This window comes from Toxorhynchites rutilus, chromosome 1, assembly GCF_029784135.1.
Source record: "Toxorhynchites rutilus septentrionalis strain SRP chromosome 1, ASM2978413v1, whole genome shotgun sequence".
Taxonomy (NCBI): Eukaryota; Metazoa; Arthropoda; class Insecta; order Diptera; family Culicidae; genus Toxorhynchites; species Toxorhynchites rutilus.
The window spans coordinates 159,559,207-159,572,217 of NC_073744.1; the positions used below are offsets into that span (position 1 = coordinate 159,559,207).

Consider the following 13,011-nt stretch of genomic DNA (forward strand, 5'->3'; position numbering starts at 1 on the left):
TTCCTGTTGCATTGTGATGTTTGTTTCTCGTGTATTTCTCTTGATAGCACCATCGGCGAGCGCTATGCTTAGCATCTGATGTACATTACATTGAAATTAGCGAAAAGAACGGACCATTTTCGTAGTTTTCTGAGGTTACATTCTATGAGGTTTAAATATTCCATTTAACGTTAGATTTGTATTATTGTAACATTCGTTAGGGAAACAGTCAGTTTCCCTAATTCGATATTCAATCCCCTTTTTGTTCACACATGGGATATTTTACTGTCGAATAATTGTGTATTTCTTTGGTTAGCATTCGTCTTTCAAATGTTTCTACGTGCTAAATTTAACCATTGTTATAAATAGTGGTCTATAGAGCTAGGATTAATATTTTTGGATAATCGAGACCCACGCGTTAAAATCTTTAGAACATGCTTAAACCTTTCCTAGCAGGATAAGTTAGCGATAAAAATCAGTATATTTTTATATAATACTTGTGATCGAAAAAATCAGCACTCTTCGACTAGACGCCGAAAAAGGTTTAACAACAATAAATATCGCTCTACAAGATACATGTTAAAACAGAATGAAAAATTGAAAAACCGCTCTTACTTGAAATAGGCAGTCACCACATAGTTGGTCAAGTATAGAATCAGCACCCGGATGATGATCGTGCTCCACAGCAGATATCATTTCTTCGTCTTCGCACCATTGTTGGCGGCAGGCTGCTGCACATCCAGAATAAGATCGCTACCGTACGACCAAACCAGCTGCTCGCCGCCGAACTTGTCCTGATGTACGAGATTTTTGTACCCATGCAGCACCGGATTGTCCACGTAGGACTCGCACTTGTAGCACCACACCGAAATGTCACTGAAGCTGAGCGCCAGCGGGTGGTCCGCCTCGACGCTATGGATCAGCGCGTGTTCGTTGATGTATCGACCACAGCACACCCGGAAGCACAGCAGGCAGACCCAGTTCTCCACGGCTGAGTCACAAGCGGCACAAGGGGCTTTTGTACTTATTTCTATTTGTTAAATTTTAGGATTCTAATTTCAATAAAGTTAGAACAAAAATGCGGTGTAACTTACTATCAGGGAGGTTGTCGGGGTTAAGCTCTTTCAGGTGGGGACAATCCTTAAGCGGAACAACTGCAAACATCTCTTCGTTTTGGAGGGCCTGCAAAGATGTTTATTCGTGAGCTTCTATGTCAGCTATACTCAACCTGCGGCCCACCAGGCTCTTCAGGTTGGCCCATCTGACACGTTATCATTTTGTATGTATCACAATCACGTAATGTTAAGAAATTATTTAGGAAACATGTGGTGAGAGTAATAGAGTTTGGCAAATTACACATTTACACATTAGTTAGTTGTGTAGTTAAGTGGTATTAGTAGATTAAATATCTATTAAATATATTTAATCCGATCATAAGGGCTAATCCGGTTGACATTAGTGATAAAAAAATGAAACAATCGATATGAAAATATGAATATAAAACAGGTTACATTTTTTAATAAAACAGTTTTATCGTTAATATTTATTTTAGCTATGAACGGATTTTGATGGTTTGCATTCCAATCGAATCGGAAATTCTCTAAAAATTTTCAGTAAGTTATACATTATGGTCCCCTAACCAATAAATGATTTGAATTAATGGAAAATTGGAAGAATACACAGTTTCTTATCGTATTCCCGTGGCCGAGTATGTGTCAGGAAGATTTAAATATCACTGCTAATGAGACAAGGGTAAATTTTTGAGGGTGAAAACAGAAAAGTCTTGTCGGAGGCGATCTGGCGTAGCGGTAACATCCATACCTCTCACGCAGAGATCGCGAGTTTAATTCTCACTCCCGACATTCTTCCAAAAATGAAAGTAAAAGTGACGAACCAGCCGAAATGTGTTGAAAGTCACTATATAATAGAGAAACAAAGCCTCTTAAATTCAACATCATCATCACAAGGGCAAATGGTCGCTCGGCTTACCCTTGTCTAGTAGTAGGGTTGAATTGTTGAATTATCATTCGCCTCTGAACATCTTCGTCTAATTGGCAGTGACATCTAAATATTGTACTTCGGCAGTATTCGTTCTACGGACAATGTGGATAAAGATAATATTGCAATCTTAGCTCCACCGTATTTATTTAGTAGAAACAAATCATTTTCGATTTCAAATTACAGTATTCACATCAGTCATCTAGCTCGGGAGCTTTCCGACTTTCCGAATAGCCAAGTATTTAGTTTAGTTCTACAAAATGGTCTTTTTCGAAGCAAGAGGCGAATGAACAGATGAATTTAAATGTGCATAGTTCAAAACATCATCATAATTCAAGTCTCGCTCCAACTATCAGACAGCAGTCTTTTTCAATGCTGATGTCACACACAGTTGTTTTGCTCGATTCTAAGCAAGAATGAATGATAGATTTTGCACTGTATGGTGCAATTTTGTTCGATGGAGGCACCGCGTCGATTTACATGCCATCTGGTGAAGGTCCCTCTTTATTTTTACATGACATAATACTTGAATCTGTGGTGGGATGTGAGTTCAAAATTTCTTGAACGAGAGCGTTTGTGGTGCAATGTTTAGAGCGTTAATACCTCTTTGTCAGCTATACAAAGTATTATCTCAATCACTTCATTTGAAAGATAAAAGGTGTATAAGTAATACTGGTTACTTATTGACCCCAAAAACTTGTTCCATTAGCTCAAAACTGCTCCGAAAACAAACTATCGAAATCGCAGAAATCTATAACTATAAATATCTGCTTGAAAGACCATCTTAGTCAAGATTTGTCGATGCATTGACTGTCAGTGAAAGTTCTCTGAATATTTTGCGCTCCTTGACCAGTCTCAGTTTCTATTTCGGTACTGTGCTTTTTTTTCGCCACAGAATGCATCTGCAGAATATGCAAAATGCAGACATAGTGTAGAGCGGAATCAGAGCAGAAGAGAAATATTAAATAGGACGTACATCGTCGGTTTTCATACTGTGGGGATTCTACGAATCAGTGGCGTCGTATGAAGCTTTCGCACCTATTGCTTTCGCCTCCGCTGCCACCATACAATTGATTGGGATTGGATTTTCTGTTACCGTTCTGGGTCTGCTGAATGTTTCGTTCTGCGTTGGAGATGTAATTTTGCTAGGAGGCACTGAAAAACTACTTAGATATTTAAGAAGTTCAGTATTTCAGTTTCAGTGTTCTAGACAGTGAGCAATCAACAGTACATGTTCATGTCTCCTGGGCAAAGGAGATACACCCAGTAAAATGGCCCCTCCCGTGGCATCAGCTTCCTTCTTCCCGAAGTACAGCAACACATCGAACCAATCAAAGCACAGACCTATAACGTGTCTATCGAGTATGCGAACAACATCACATCATCATCACAATGGAAGCCTCATATCGACAGTCCCGCTGTATATGGTCCAACTGTGATCTTTTATATACTTATATTCTTACGCCAGGCCATCATCGATGCAGTCATAGTCAGACAAGCGGTATATAATCAGCGGAACCTCAGTATGGTCTATATCGACTATAAGAAGGCTTCTGACTCCATGCCTCACTCGTTTCTCGTCCGAGTATTGGAGTTCTATCAAATTGATCCCACCGTCGTTAGGTTCCTGCAGCATGCGATGAGGCAGAGGAGCACGTCTGATGGAGAAAATGTGTTGCAGTCTAAAACGTTGCAGATAAAGAGGGGGATATTAGAAGGCGATTCTTTCAGCCCGCTTTGGTTACGTCTGTCAATGAACCCCCACGAGGCAATGACCCATACCTTCTACATGGACGATCTCAAGGTCTACGCTGATTCACGTCGGCATCTAGGTGTATCTATCCGGATTGTCGAAGACATAAGCAGGGACATCTGCATGGAGTTTGGCCTCGACAAGTGCCGCTACGTCCATCTGTGGAAAGGACAGCTGTACGAATCCGGAGATTACGAGGTCGTACTTGGCATATCTGCCAAGTACGACAACTACGCGAGTACTTCGCAGAACGCGCCAACCAAAACGCACTATATCAGGCTGTCTGCGCCGCTTTCAGAGAATACATACGCTTTGCACTTGGCGCAAGCGAAGTATCAACTCAACTGCAATCTGAAAACAGTGGAGGAGACGATTGCAGCTTGGAAGTAGAAGGCAGTGCATGGACCGGCCACACGTCGACAAGGCCGCATCTAATCTGTGGCTAACGCGTGGTGAACTCTATTCAGTAGTTGAAGCCGACATGATAGCCATCCAGGACAGGATAATGCCGACGAGAAACTGCAGGCAATACGTCTGGCATCAAGACGTTGATGACATTTTCCGGATGTGCCATCAACCCGGAGAAAGCATAGAGTACATTATGGGAAGCTGTCTCGTTTTGGCCAACGCAGCCTACACCGAGAGTCACAACAACGTGATCCGCATTGTTCATCGACTACTGGCGCTCCAATGGAAGACAACGTACCAAACTACCGGTACCTGCCTGCACCTGTCCTGGAAATGGCCGTTTCAAGCTGTACTTGGATCGCACTGTTCTGACCGACCGCTCGATCCACCAAAACCGTCCAGATATGATGGTTTACGACAAGAGCGACCGGCACGTCACCATTGGCCGTGGAACTCAAAGAATTGTGGGGGCTAGGGGAGCAACTCTCTGGAACTGGAATTGTCCCGAAGACACTTTTGAAGCGCTAGAGGTGTTGAACTTGGAAAATCCGTTGGCCAGCATCTAAAAGTCGATCATCCTTAGCTGCTGCGCGATTGTCCTACTTAGGTCAAAACTAAACAGCACGAGCATGCAGATATGTACCTTCCGCAGAGCCTAGTCCCCCTTTGGCATCAGTAAGCCCGAGGTTAGGTGAAAACTCTGGCTAGGTTCGCCTAGATAAGCCTGCAAAATAAAAAAAAACATCACAATCTTACCTCCAAATTAGCCGCCAAAAAATCATGAAGTGTCTCCTTCTTCGCTTCTCCTGCACTTGTTCCAGTGGAACGGCTTCCACCGGCTTGTGGTTCATCGACACAATTCTTCCTTTTTCTGCACTGTCCAGACTGTTCATCGCCATCGGAGGGCATCCCGATGTTGCAACTCTCGTCTTTCGCAGGCGAAGAAGCCGAAGATGATCCAGAATAAGCGGATGACGAAACACCAGATGACAGCTGCAATCTGCTGAAGGCAGAATCCAATTCCGGTTCGCCGCTTGGAGGTTGTCTGAAGTCTGGAAGCTTCTTGTTGAATCGCAGAGTCTTCCAATATTTCTCCTGAACCGTTAGAACATTCCTAAGGGTTTCCACACACGCTGATTGTGGGCCACCGTACCGACCACTCAACTGTAACATCGGAAGTGGGTCAACAAGTAGGGCCTTCGTGCAGAGGGTCATCGCGTATGAAATCGAGTTTACGTTATAGCCACCTTCGAGGCACACTATCACACGGCCATTAGCTAGCGACGAAAGCCACTGGGTGAAGTACCCATAGGCTTCAGGGGTGACCTTACACCCACCAAGAGGGTCGCCAATCGCAGCGTCAAATCCGGCCGAAATCAAGACAAGCTCCGGATCAAACTCGTAGGCGATTGGCAGGATGATCTGCTGGAAAACGGCCGCGTATTCCTGATCGCCCATGCCCTTCTTGTTCCACGGAATGTTAACATTGAAACCTGCAGGATAACCATAATCAGTAAAATGTTGGACAATGATAGAGCTCAATTCACGCCATACCTTCCCCAGCGCCACTTCCCACCACATCGAAGTCCGCGTCCTTACTCTTCGGGAAGAAGGTCGCGTTATCGTAACGGTGCACCGATACATACAAAACATTGGGACTGCTCTCGAAGATGTGTTGCGTCCCATTGCCGTGATGTACGTCCCAATCCACAATCAGTACCCGCTTTAGTCCGTGATCTCGAATCGCGTACTGTGCTGCGATCGCCACATTGTTGAATATACAGAACCCATGAGGCATATCGGATTCCGCATGGTGTCCCGGGGGGCGTACGATGCAAACCCCACTCTGGGACTGCCCGTTCAACACTTCGTCGACAACCTGCAGCACCGAACCAGCAGCCAGCGTGGCGCACTCGAACGTCTTCGGATGGAAGTACACCGAGTTGAACTTATCCGCCACCTGTTTCATCTCGTCCCGTTCCACCGTTCTCCTGACAACATTCACGTTCTGGCGGGAGTGTACAAGGCACAGTTCATCCGTGGTGGCGTGACGCGGTTGAAGTCGTTTCATTCTCCCCAGCAGTTTGTACTCTTCGTGTCGGGAGAAGATTTTGGCGATACGTAGCGGCTGCTCCGGGTGCGATCCCTCGTGCAGATTGCAGTGCTCGAGCATCACATCGTCATAAACATAGCAAACCCGAGTTGACGGGAAACCGAGCCTGGTGGCGATTTTAAGCATCGCTAGCCGCTCCTCGATGGCACTCTTTTCCGCAGTGCTTTGTACTGGATAGCAGTTACGGGTCGGGTAACGCACTGGTTCCGGCTGTGGATCCGGTTGGACGTAGTACTGAATCACTTGGTGGAAGTTTGGCTGCGGATTGATGTTGTTAAGCTCCTCCAGCCCGTATGTGTCGTTGAGTTGGAGATTTTTCCAGTGCGGTCGATGGGAATGGATACAGTTGAGGACGGTCTGCTGCATGCTTTCACAGGCTGGTTGAATTTTTTCCACCAGCAGAGGACAAGGGTCCCCCAAAAGGGTTCGCAGAGTCAATGCACCGCCCTCGGCCAACGATGAGAGGCAGTAGCCGCCTTCCAGCACCACAGCTAGACGACCTTGGGCAAGAGACATCAGCGGGGAGAGTAGATGCGGATAGAAAGCCGGCGTGAGCTCCATTTGACCCTGAGGGTGAAAGGAAGAGATCAGCATTCGATGTCCACCAGCGCTCAACGTCGACCAATTATGATTCGATTCCCGGAGGTTAGTGAGAGAATTCATTTAGAAAAAGTTCACTTTGAAGTTAAGCCTACCTTCTCATCTCCTAACGCAGAATCATAACCAGCCGAAATTATAACGAGCTCAGGATTGAACTAGATTTTACAGGGAGAAGCGGAAAAAAGCTGGATCAATCATCTGTTTATGAAATACGCACCTCAGGACATCCGTACGCAGCGTCGTAACCCGCCGAAATTATTATTAGCTCTGGTTGATACTGGAAATATACGATTGCATTTAATCTTCTGAGGAACATTCATTGTTTAATCAATGCTGAATAGCATTAGTTAGACACAAATCATAACCTCGAAGGCATTGTCGCAAGTCGCTTCAGTGATTACCATCGTCAGGGTTTCAGAGGACAAATTTCTAAGCAAAAATAAAGTGGATTACCGCCCGCTAATTTTATTATGGTGTTACTTTATTTCAAACTATTTTGCATTTGCAATAATAACGAAAACCTAAGAAATTGTTATCTAATTTTCTTTAACGTAGGACTACGTCTTTCAGTAATACTGTTAAAACAGAAACACGTTTTTATGAAATAGAAATAGCAAATGCAAATGGATAGAGAAAATATTGCAACTTAAACTTCGCCACTTTTGAATTTATTGTGTATAAACAAGAAGTTCATGATTTCACAGCGTTCATCATTTATCAGTCAAGCAGCTAGCGACCAGATGGCGGCGTGGTTTATCAAATGGCCTGTCTCAAGATCGAGAGTTTTGTTTAGTTTCCTAAAATTGGGCTTTTCCAAGGATACAGGCGAATTAACTGAGAAATTCCGAAACTTCATAATAAATAAAATGAGCTAACTATTATCATCATTATTTAAGTCACATACTCGCTTCAGCCAGCAGACAACAGTCTTTCACAATGCTGATCTCAGTAACGAATGTTTTGCTCGATACAAATAAAGAATGGAAAATAGATATCGCACACAGTGATACAATTTTGTTCGGTGAAGGTACCGCGTTGGTTTTCATGCCATCTGGTGAAGACTGCTTTTGTATTTTTGCACCACAGCATTTCTGCATCTGTACTGGAGTGTGAATTTATAAAGTTTTGTAAACGAGAGAGCTACATTTGGGGTGCAAGGATTTTTGAAATAATATAACTGAGAGAAGTGATAGAACAATCAGTTTGAAAGATCAAAGGTGTATGAGGGATTTTTGTTACTTATTGGCCCAACTTGACCCAAAACTGCTTTGATAGCAAACTTTTGAAATAACGAAAATTTATAAATATTAAATTCTAAAAATATGCGCGAAGTAATCATAGTGCAGAGCTCATCCTGACAGGCAGGAGCAGAGTAGAAGAAAAATACTAAATAGAACGCACCGCGATGGTTTTCAATCCGTTGACAATAAATCACATAAATCTCGTGGACTGCTTTCGCGAGAACAAGAATTCAATTGCTTCTACAAAACCTGGACCAACCCATCGGTCCGTTTTAGGCCCACCAAAACTTTTGACTAATGAGTTATGTTTTAACATTTCCAAGCATTCTAAAAAAATTCAAAGTAATCAAATGCGAATTGATTTTTCTAATTATATGCAGGAAGATAGCTTCTGTCAATTTGGGATTCTGTTCGTATTTATTGGTGTAGTTATGATGATGTGCAGAAATTATAGAGGTTTTCTCAGACTCTCACCTTTCCTCAGTTAATTCGCCTCAAACCTTAAAGAAGGTCAATTTGGAAAACTAAACACTTGGCCTTAAGGTGAAGGTGGAAGGAAGCCTTTGTAGTAGTATAGATAGAAGCACGTTTTTTCATGGGGTAATAGTGTTTGTGCGAGAAGAGCAAATCACATAGTTTGTTTTGATTATTGTACGTAAATAGATCAATTCACTTATCAAACTTTACTGCGCTCCACTGACACGAGTCTTAAAGAAAACATTTGTAAAAAATGACAATTCAACACTGAAGTAAAATGTATGAATGATGTGTTCCGATGAACAATTGCAAATATAAATATATATAGAAGGTGTATTTGAATATGAAATAAAATTCTGATTATACGCGAGTGTTACACGAGCAAATTTATAACACATGCGAATTGGGGCTCTTTTGATATTAACAAGTTCTTCCTCAGAGTAACTCGATGTTGATAATTCCTTAATATTTTCCTTCGTTGATCGTATTTTTTTCACATATTTACGTTGAAGAGTCTTAACATATCAGTTCTCTTCGTTGGCCGAGGCATTTTGATAGAATGTAATACTTTTCCGTTTACTATTTTTTACAGCAGAGGCTGCCATGGCAGTGTTCCGAGCTCTGCGATACAATTTTCTTAACCAATGTTAAAGTTGGTAAAACTTGTATTATAGACCCATTAAACGTGAGAGCAATAATTGCATTGATATTAACACAATTTTATCTGATTGATTTTCATGCAATGAAACGCTATGACTCAGAAATAACATTTCATTGAGTGGTTTTTATAGGTGTTTCGATGATGTTGTCTGGCATCAGTGTCGAAAAAATAACGATGCTTTCACCATTACAAACAAAACCATTGCGGAAAATTAAAAAATGAAAACTTTTTAACTTTCAGAGCACTAATTCGAGTTTTCCGACTTTTTTCACTATACATTGCGACGGCAGATGAAAATTTAATATCTTGTGAGTAATCGATTAGAGTTTGGTTGATATTACTTGATGGGAAGTTCATTGTTCCGCTAAATTATTGGTTTTCGGGCGAGGGGTGAGGAAGGGAGATGAAAGAAATGGGCGCCATTGTGGGAGCCATTTGCGGCTTCCTTCCATCTTCACCTTAAAGATTTTCGTTCTTGAATTACTATAATGCAATTTGTTCGGTTTTCTACCAACGATGATGACGGCGAAACAGATCTACGTGCTGCTCAAACCGCTTTCTATCAATGAACGATTCGCGTTCCGTACACTAAAGCCGTTCGTTACAAGGAAAACAGATGTGGTTACATTGTAGATGTGAATAACGTTGAAGTACAGGGTCTTTCAGATTAAACGCTCACGCAACAAATTTTAATAATTTCTACAAAAGTGAACCGATTTTTTTGAAGTAGAACTACGTCTTTCAGGAAGGGTGCCAAATCAGAAAACAGGTCACGTTTTTGTGAAATAAAGTTAACGGTCATAACTATGTTCACAGCGAACAAATTCTGATACTTTACACACCAATGGAATCGGAAATTCTCTAAGATTCGTTTGATATACTATACAGTACAATCCACTAATGCCTAAACAGTTTAAATTAATGAAAACTGGAAGCATTCTAATTTTCCCATACATTTACATACCTACATTTTCTGCCGATTTGTGTGCATTCCCGAACATAGCTGTCAATAACGAGCAACTGATACATTCGTTTCTGTCATTTTTTAACATATTTGGTTTAAATAAGCCATCCAAGATAGGAAGCCACACCACTTCTCGTTTGGTGGTCATCGAAGCAACATTCACGAGTTCAATTCTCACTCCATTCACATTCTTCCAAAAATCGAATTGAAAAGTGACGACCCAACCAAAAGTGTTGGAAGTCGCTAGAATAGAGATAAAAATAAAAATAAATTAAAATTACGACTTCGATGCTGTTGAAAATCCGAGTTATTTCTTCTTTAACTTTCTCCAAATTTTGTGGCTTATTAACATCTTAATCAACCGCAATACTGACCATAAGAGGACAAAGTTTCATTAAGGCTTCGGTTGCTCGAGTAATAAGATTTCACTAAAAATACACGTTCTTGTAAATTGTACATCTTGACACTAAAAATCATCCGATCAAACTGAACGAGTAGCCGAATAAAGGGCGAACACGAAATTATTGCGACACATTCAACAGGGCATAACTTTTTTACCATTGGGTAAAAATCAACCAATTTTTGCACACTTTCTCATTGATGTGTATTGTCTACATGCTGTCAGACTCGAAGTCGTGTTTTTCGATTCAACGAAAATGGAGGTGAACCAACGCGAGTCGAGAGAACAAATTCTTTCCAAACACCTGGAATTTCCTGACCTGTCGCACCGGCAGTTGGGAAAAATGTTGTGAATGTTCAACCACCGTTCATTCAACCGTCTCCAGAGTGTTGAAGCGGTTCCAGGAGCGGCTGACGTTGGACCACGGCAAAGGAACTGGAAGAAAACCGGGACCGGAGAACAAAAAGACGGAAGGAAAGGTGAAGCGGATGATTGAAGCAAATCTCAATGTCTCAAGCCGTCATTTGACTAAAAAGATCGGCATGTCGCAGAGCTACGTCCGGAATGCAAAGAAGAGAGCTGGACTACATACATACAAGGTACAGAGCTTCCCAAACCGCGATGAGCGGCAACAATCGACTGCTAAAACTCGGGCACGGAAGCTCTACGAGAAGATGCTGACAAAATATGGCTGCTGTGTGATGGACGACGAAACGTATATAAAAGCCGATTTAAAGCAAATTCCGGGGTTGGAGTTTTTCACCGGCAAGAGCAAGTTCGATGTGGACGACAAATTTAAGAAGAAGAAAATGTCGAAGTTCGCCTTCAAATATCTCGTTTGGCAGGACATCTGCTCTTGCGGACTGAGGAGTGAGACTTTCGTGACAAAGGGCACAGAAAATGGCGAGATCTACAAATCTGAGTGCCTCGAGAAGCGCCTTTTGCCGTTCTTGCAGCAGCACGACGAAGCTCCACTATTTTGGCCAGATTTGGCATCATGCCACTATTCTAAAAGTGTCCTGGAGTGGTATGAGGCCAATTCTGTCCATTTTGTTCCAAAGGACATGAACCCGCCAAACTGTCCGGAGCTGCGCCCGGTGGAACAGTACTGGGTAATAATGAAGCGGGAACTTCGGAAGAGCAAGAAGACAGTCAAAGACGAGAAGGACATGTTAAGAAAATGGAAAAAACTGAGAAACTGGTACCGGATGACACTGTAAAGACTTTGATGGAGGGCATCAAGCGAAAATGCGTTCAATTTTACAATCAAGGCTCCATCGATTAACTTTTCTTTTGATTTTTGAGGTAAATATATGTATAAAACTACCCTAAAATTTTGGTTTGATTCTAAACATTATAAGAAAATTGGCATGACATTTTCGGTGTCGCAATAATTTCGTGTTCGCCCCTTATTATCGTCCCGAAGTGGGGAATGCAGTGTTATCATCGACGGAGCGAAAATAATTTTCCATAAGGAACTATTCGACTTTTTTGCGTGAGCGTTTAATCTGAAGGCCTATAACCTGTATGTAGAAAATATATGTGGATTGCTGAAGATGGACGCCTCACCTAGATTTCCTCTAAGTATATAAAAATGATGAGCTTCAAGTTATGTCTTCAAAAATGAATAACTTTATGGTGGAGTTTTAAACCACTCACACAGCCACATATAGAAAATAGGGGAGACAAAATTGTATACCTGGCGTGTACATCGTGAAATGCAAATCGCATTTGCTCGCAAAGAACAAATGGCTTCCGTTTTTCTCGATATCAAAGGGGCATTTGATTCAGTTTCCATGGAAATTCTCTCAGAGAAACTTCATAATCGTGGACTTTCACCAATTCTGAATAATTTCCTGTACAATTTACTGTCAGAAAAGCACATGTTTTTCAATCATGGCAGCTTGAAATCTTCTCGATACAGTTTTATGGGCCTACCACAAGGCTCCTGCCTAAGCCCCCTCTTGTACAGTTTTTACGTCAATGATATAGATAATTGTCTAACTAGAGACTGCACGCTGAGACAACTTGCAGACGATGGAGTTATTTCCATCACGGGTACTAATCCCGCCGTTCTGCAAAAATCCTTGCAAGATACCCTGAACAATCTGTTCACGTGGGCTCTCAAGCTGGGTATCGAATTCTCTACGGAGAAAACCGAAATGGTCGTTTTTTCTAGGAAGCACGAACCCGCCCAATTCCAGCTTCACCTATCCGCCAAAACGATCAAGCACTCGATGTTTTTCAAATACCTTGGAGTATATTTTGACTCTAAATGTACCTGGGGAATACACATTGCGTATTTGAAACAGAAATGCCAGCAAAGAATCAATTTTCTCCAAACAATAACCGGAACATGGTGGGGTGCCCATCCAGGAGACCTCATTCAGTTATACAAAACAACGATATTATCAGTG

At 42.0% G+C, this 13,011-nt stretch overlaps 1 protein-coding gene across 2 annotated transcripts in view; it reads right to left on the reverse strand.

Moving 5' to 3' along the window:
• LOC129768546 (histone deacetylase 6) overlaps positions 1–13,011 on the reverse strand; it is a 33,169-nt gene continuing 20,158 nt past the window's right edge. Inside the window, exons 5-9 of one of the 2 annotated variants that reach the window (XM_055770283.1) lie at positions 6,947–7,006; positions 5,693–6,818; positions 4,895–5,631; positions 1,074–1,161; positions 1–1,009 (exon numbers count right to left, since the gene is read on the reverse strand). In XM_055770283.1, coding sequence (XP_055626258.1) covers positions 672–1,009; positions 1,074–1,161; positions 4,895–5,631; positions 5,693–6,818; positions 6,947–7,006 — 2,349 coding nt within the window. In that variant the 3' untranslated portion in view covers positions 1–671. Of the gene's footprint in view, positions 1,010–1,073; positions 1,162–4,894; positions 5,632–5,692; positions 6,819–6,946; positions 7,007–7,068; positions 7,129–13,011 lie in introns of both variants that reach the window. The other variant, XM_055770278.1, reaches the window with a different exon arrangement.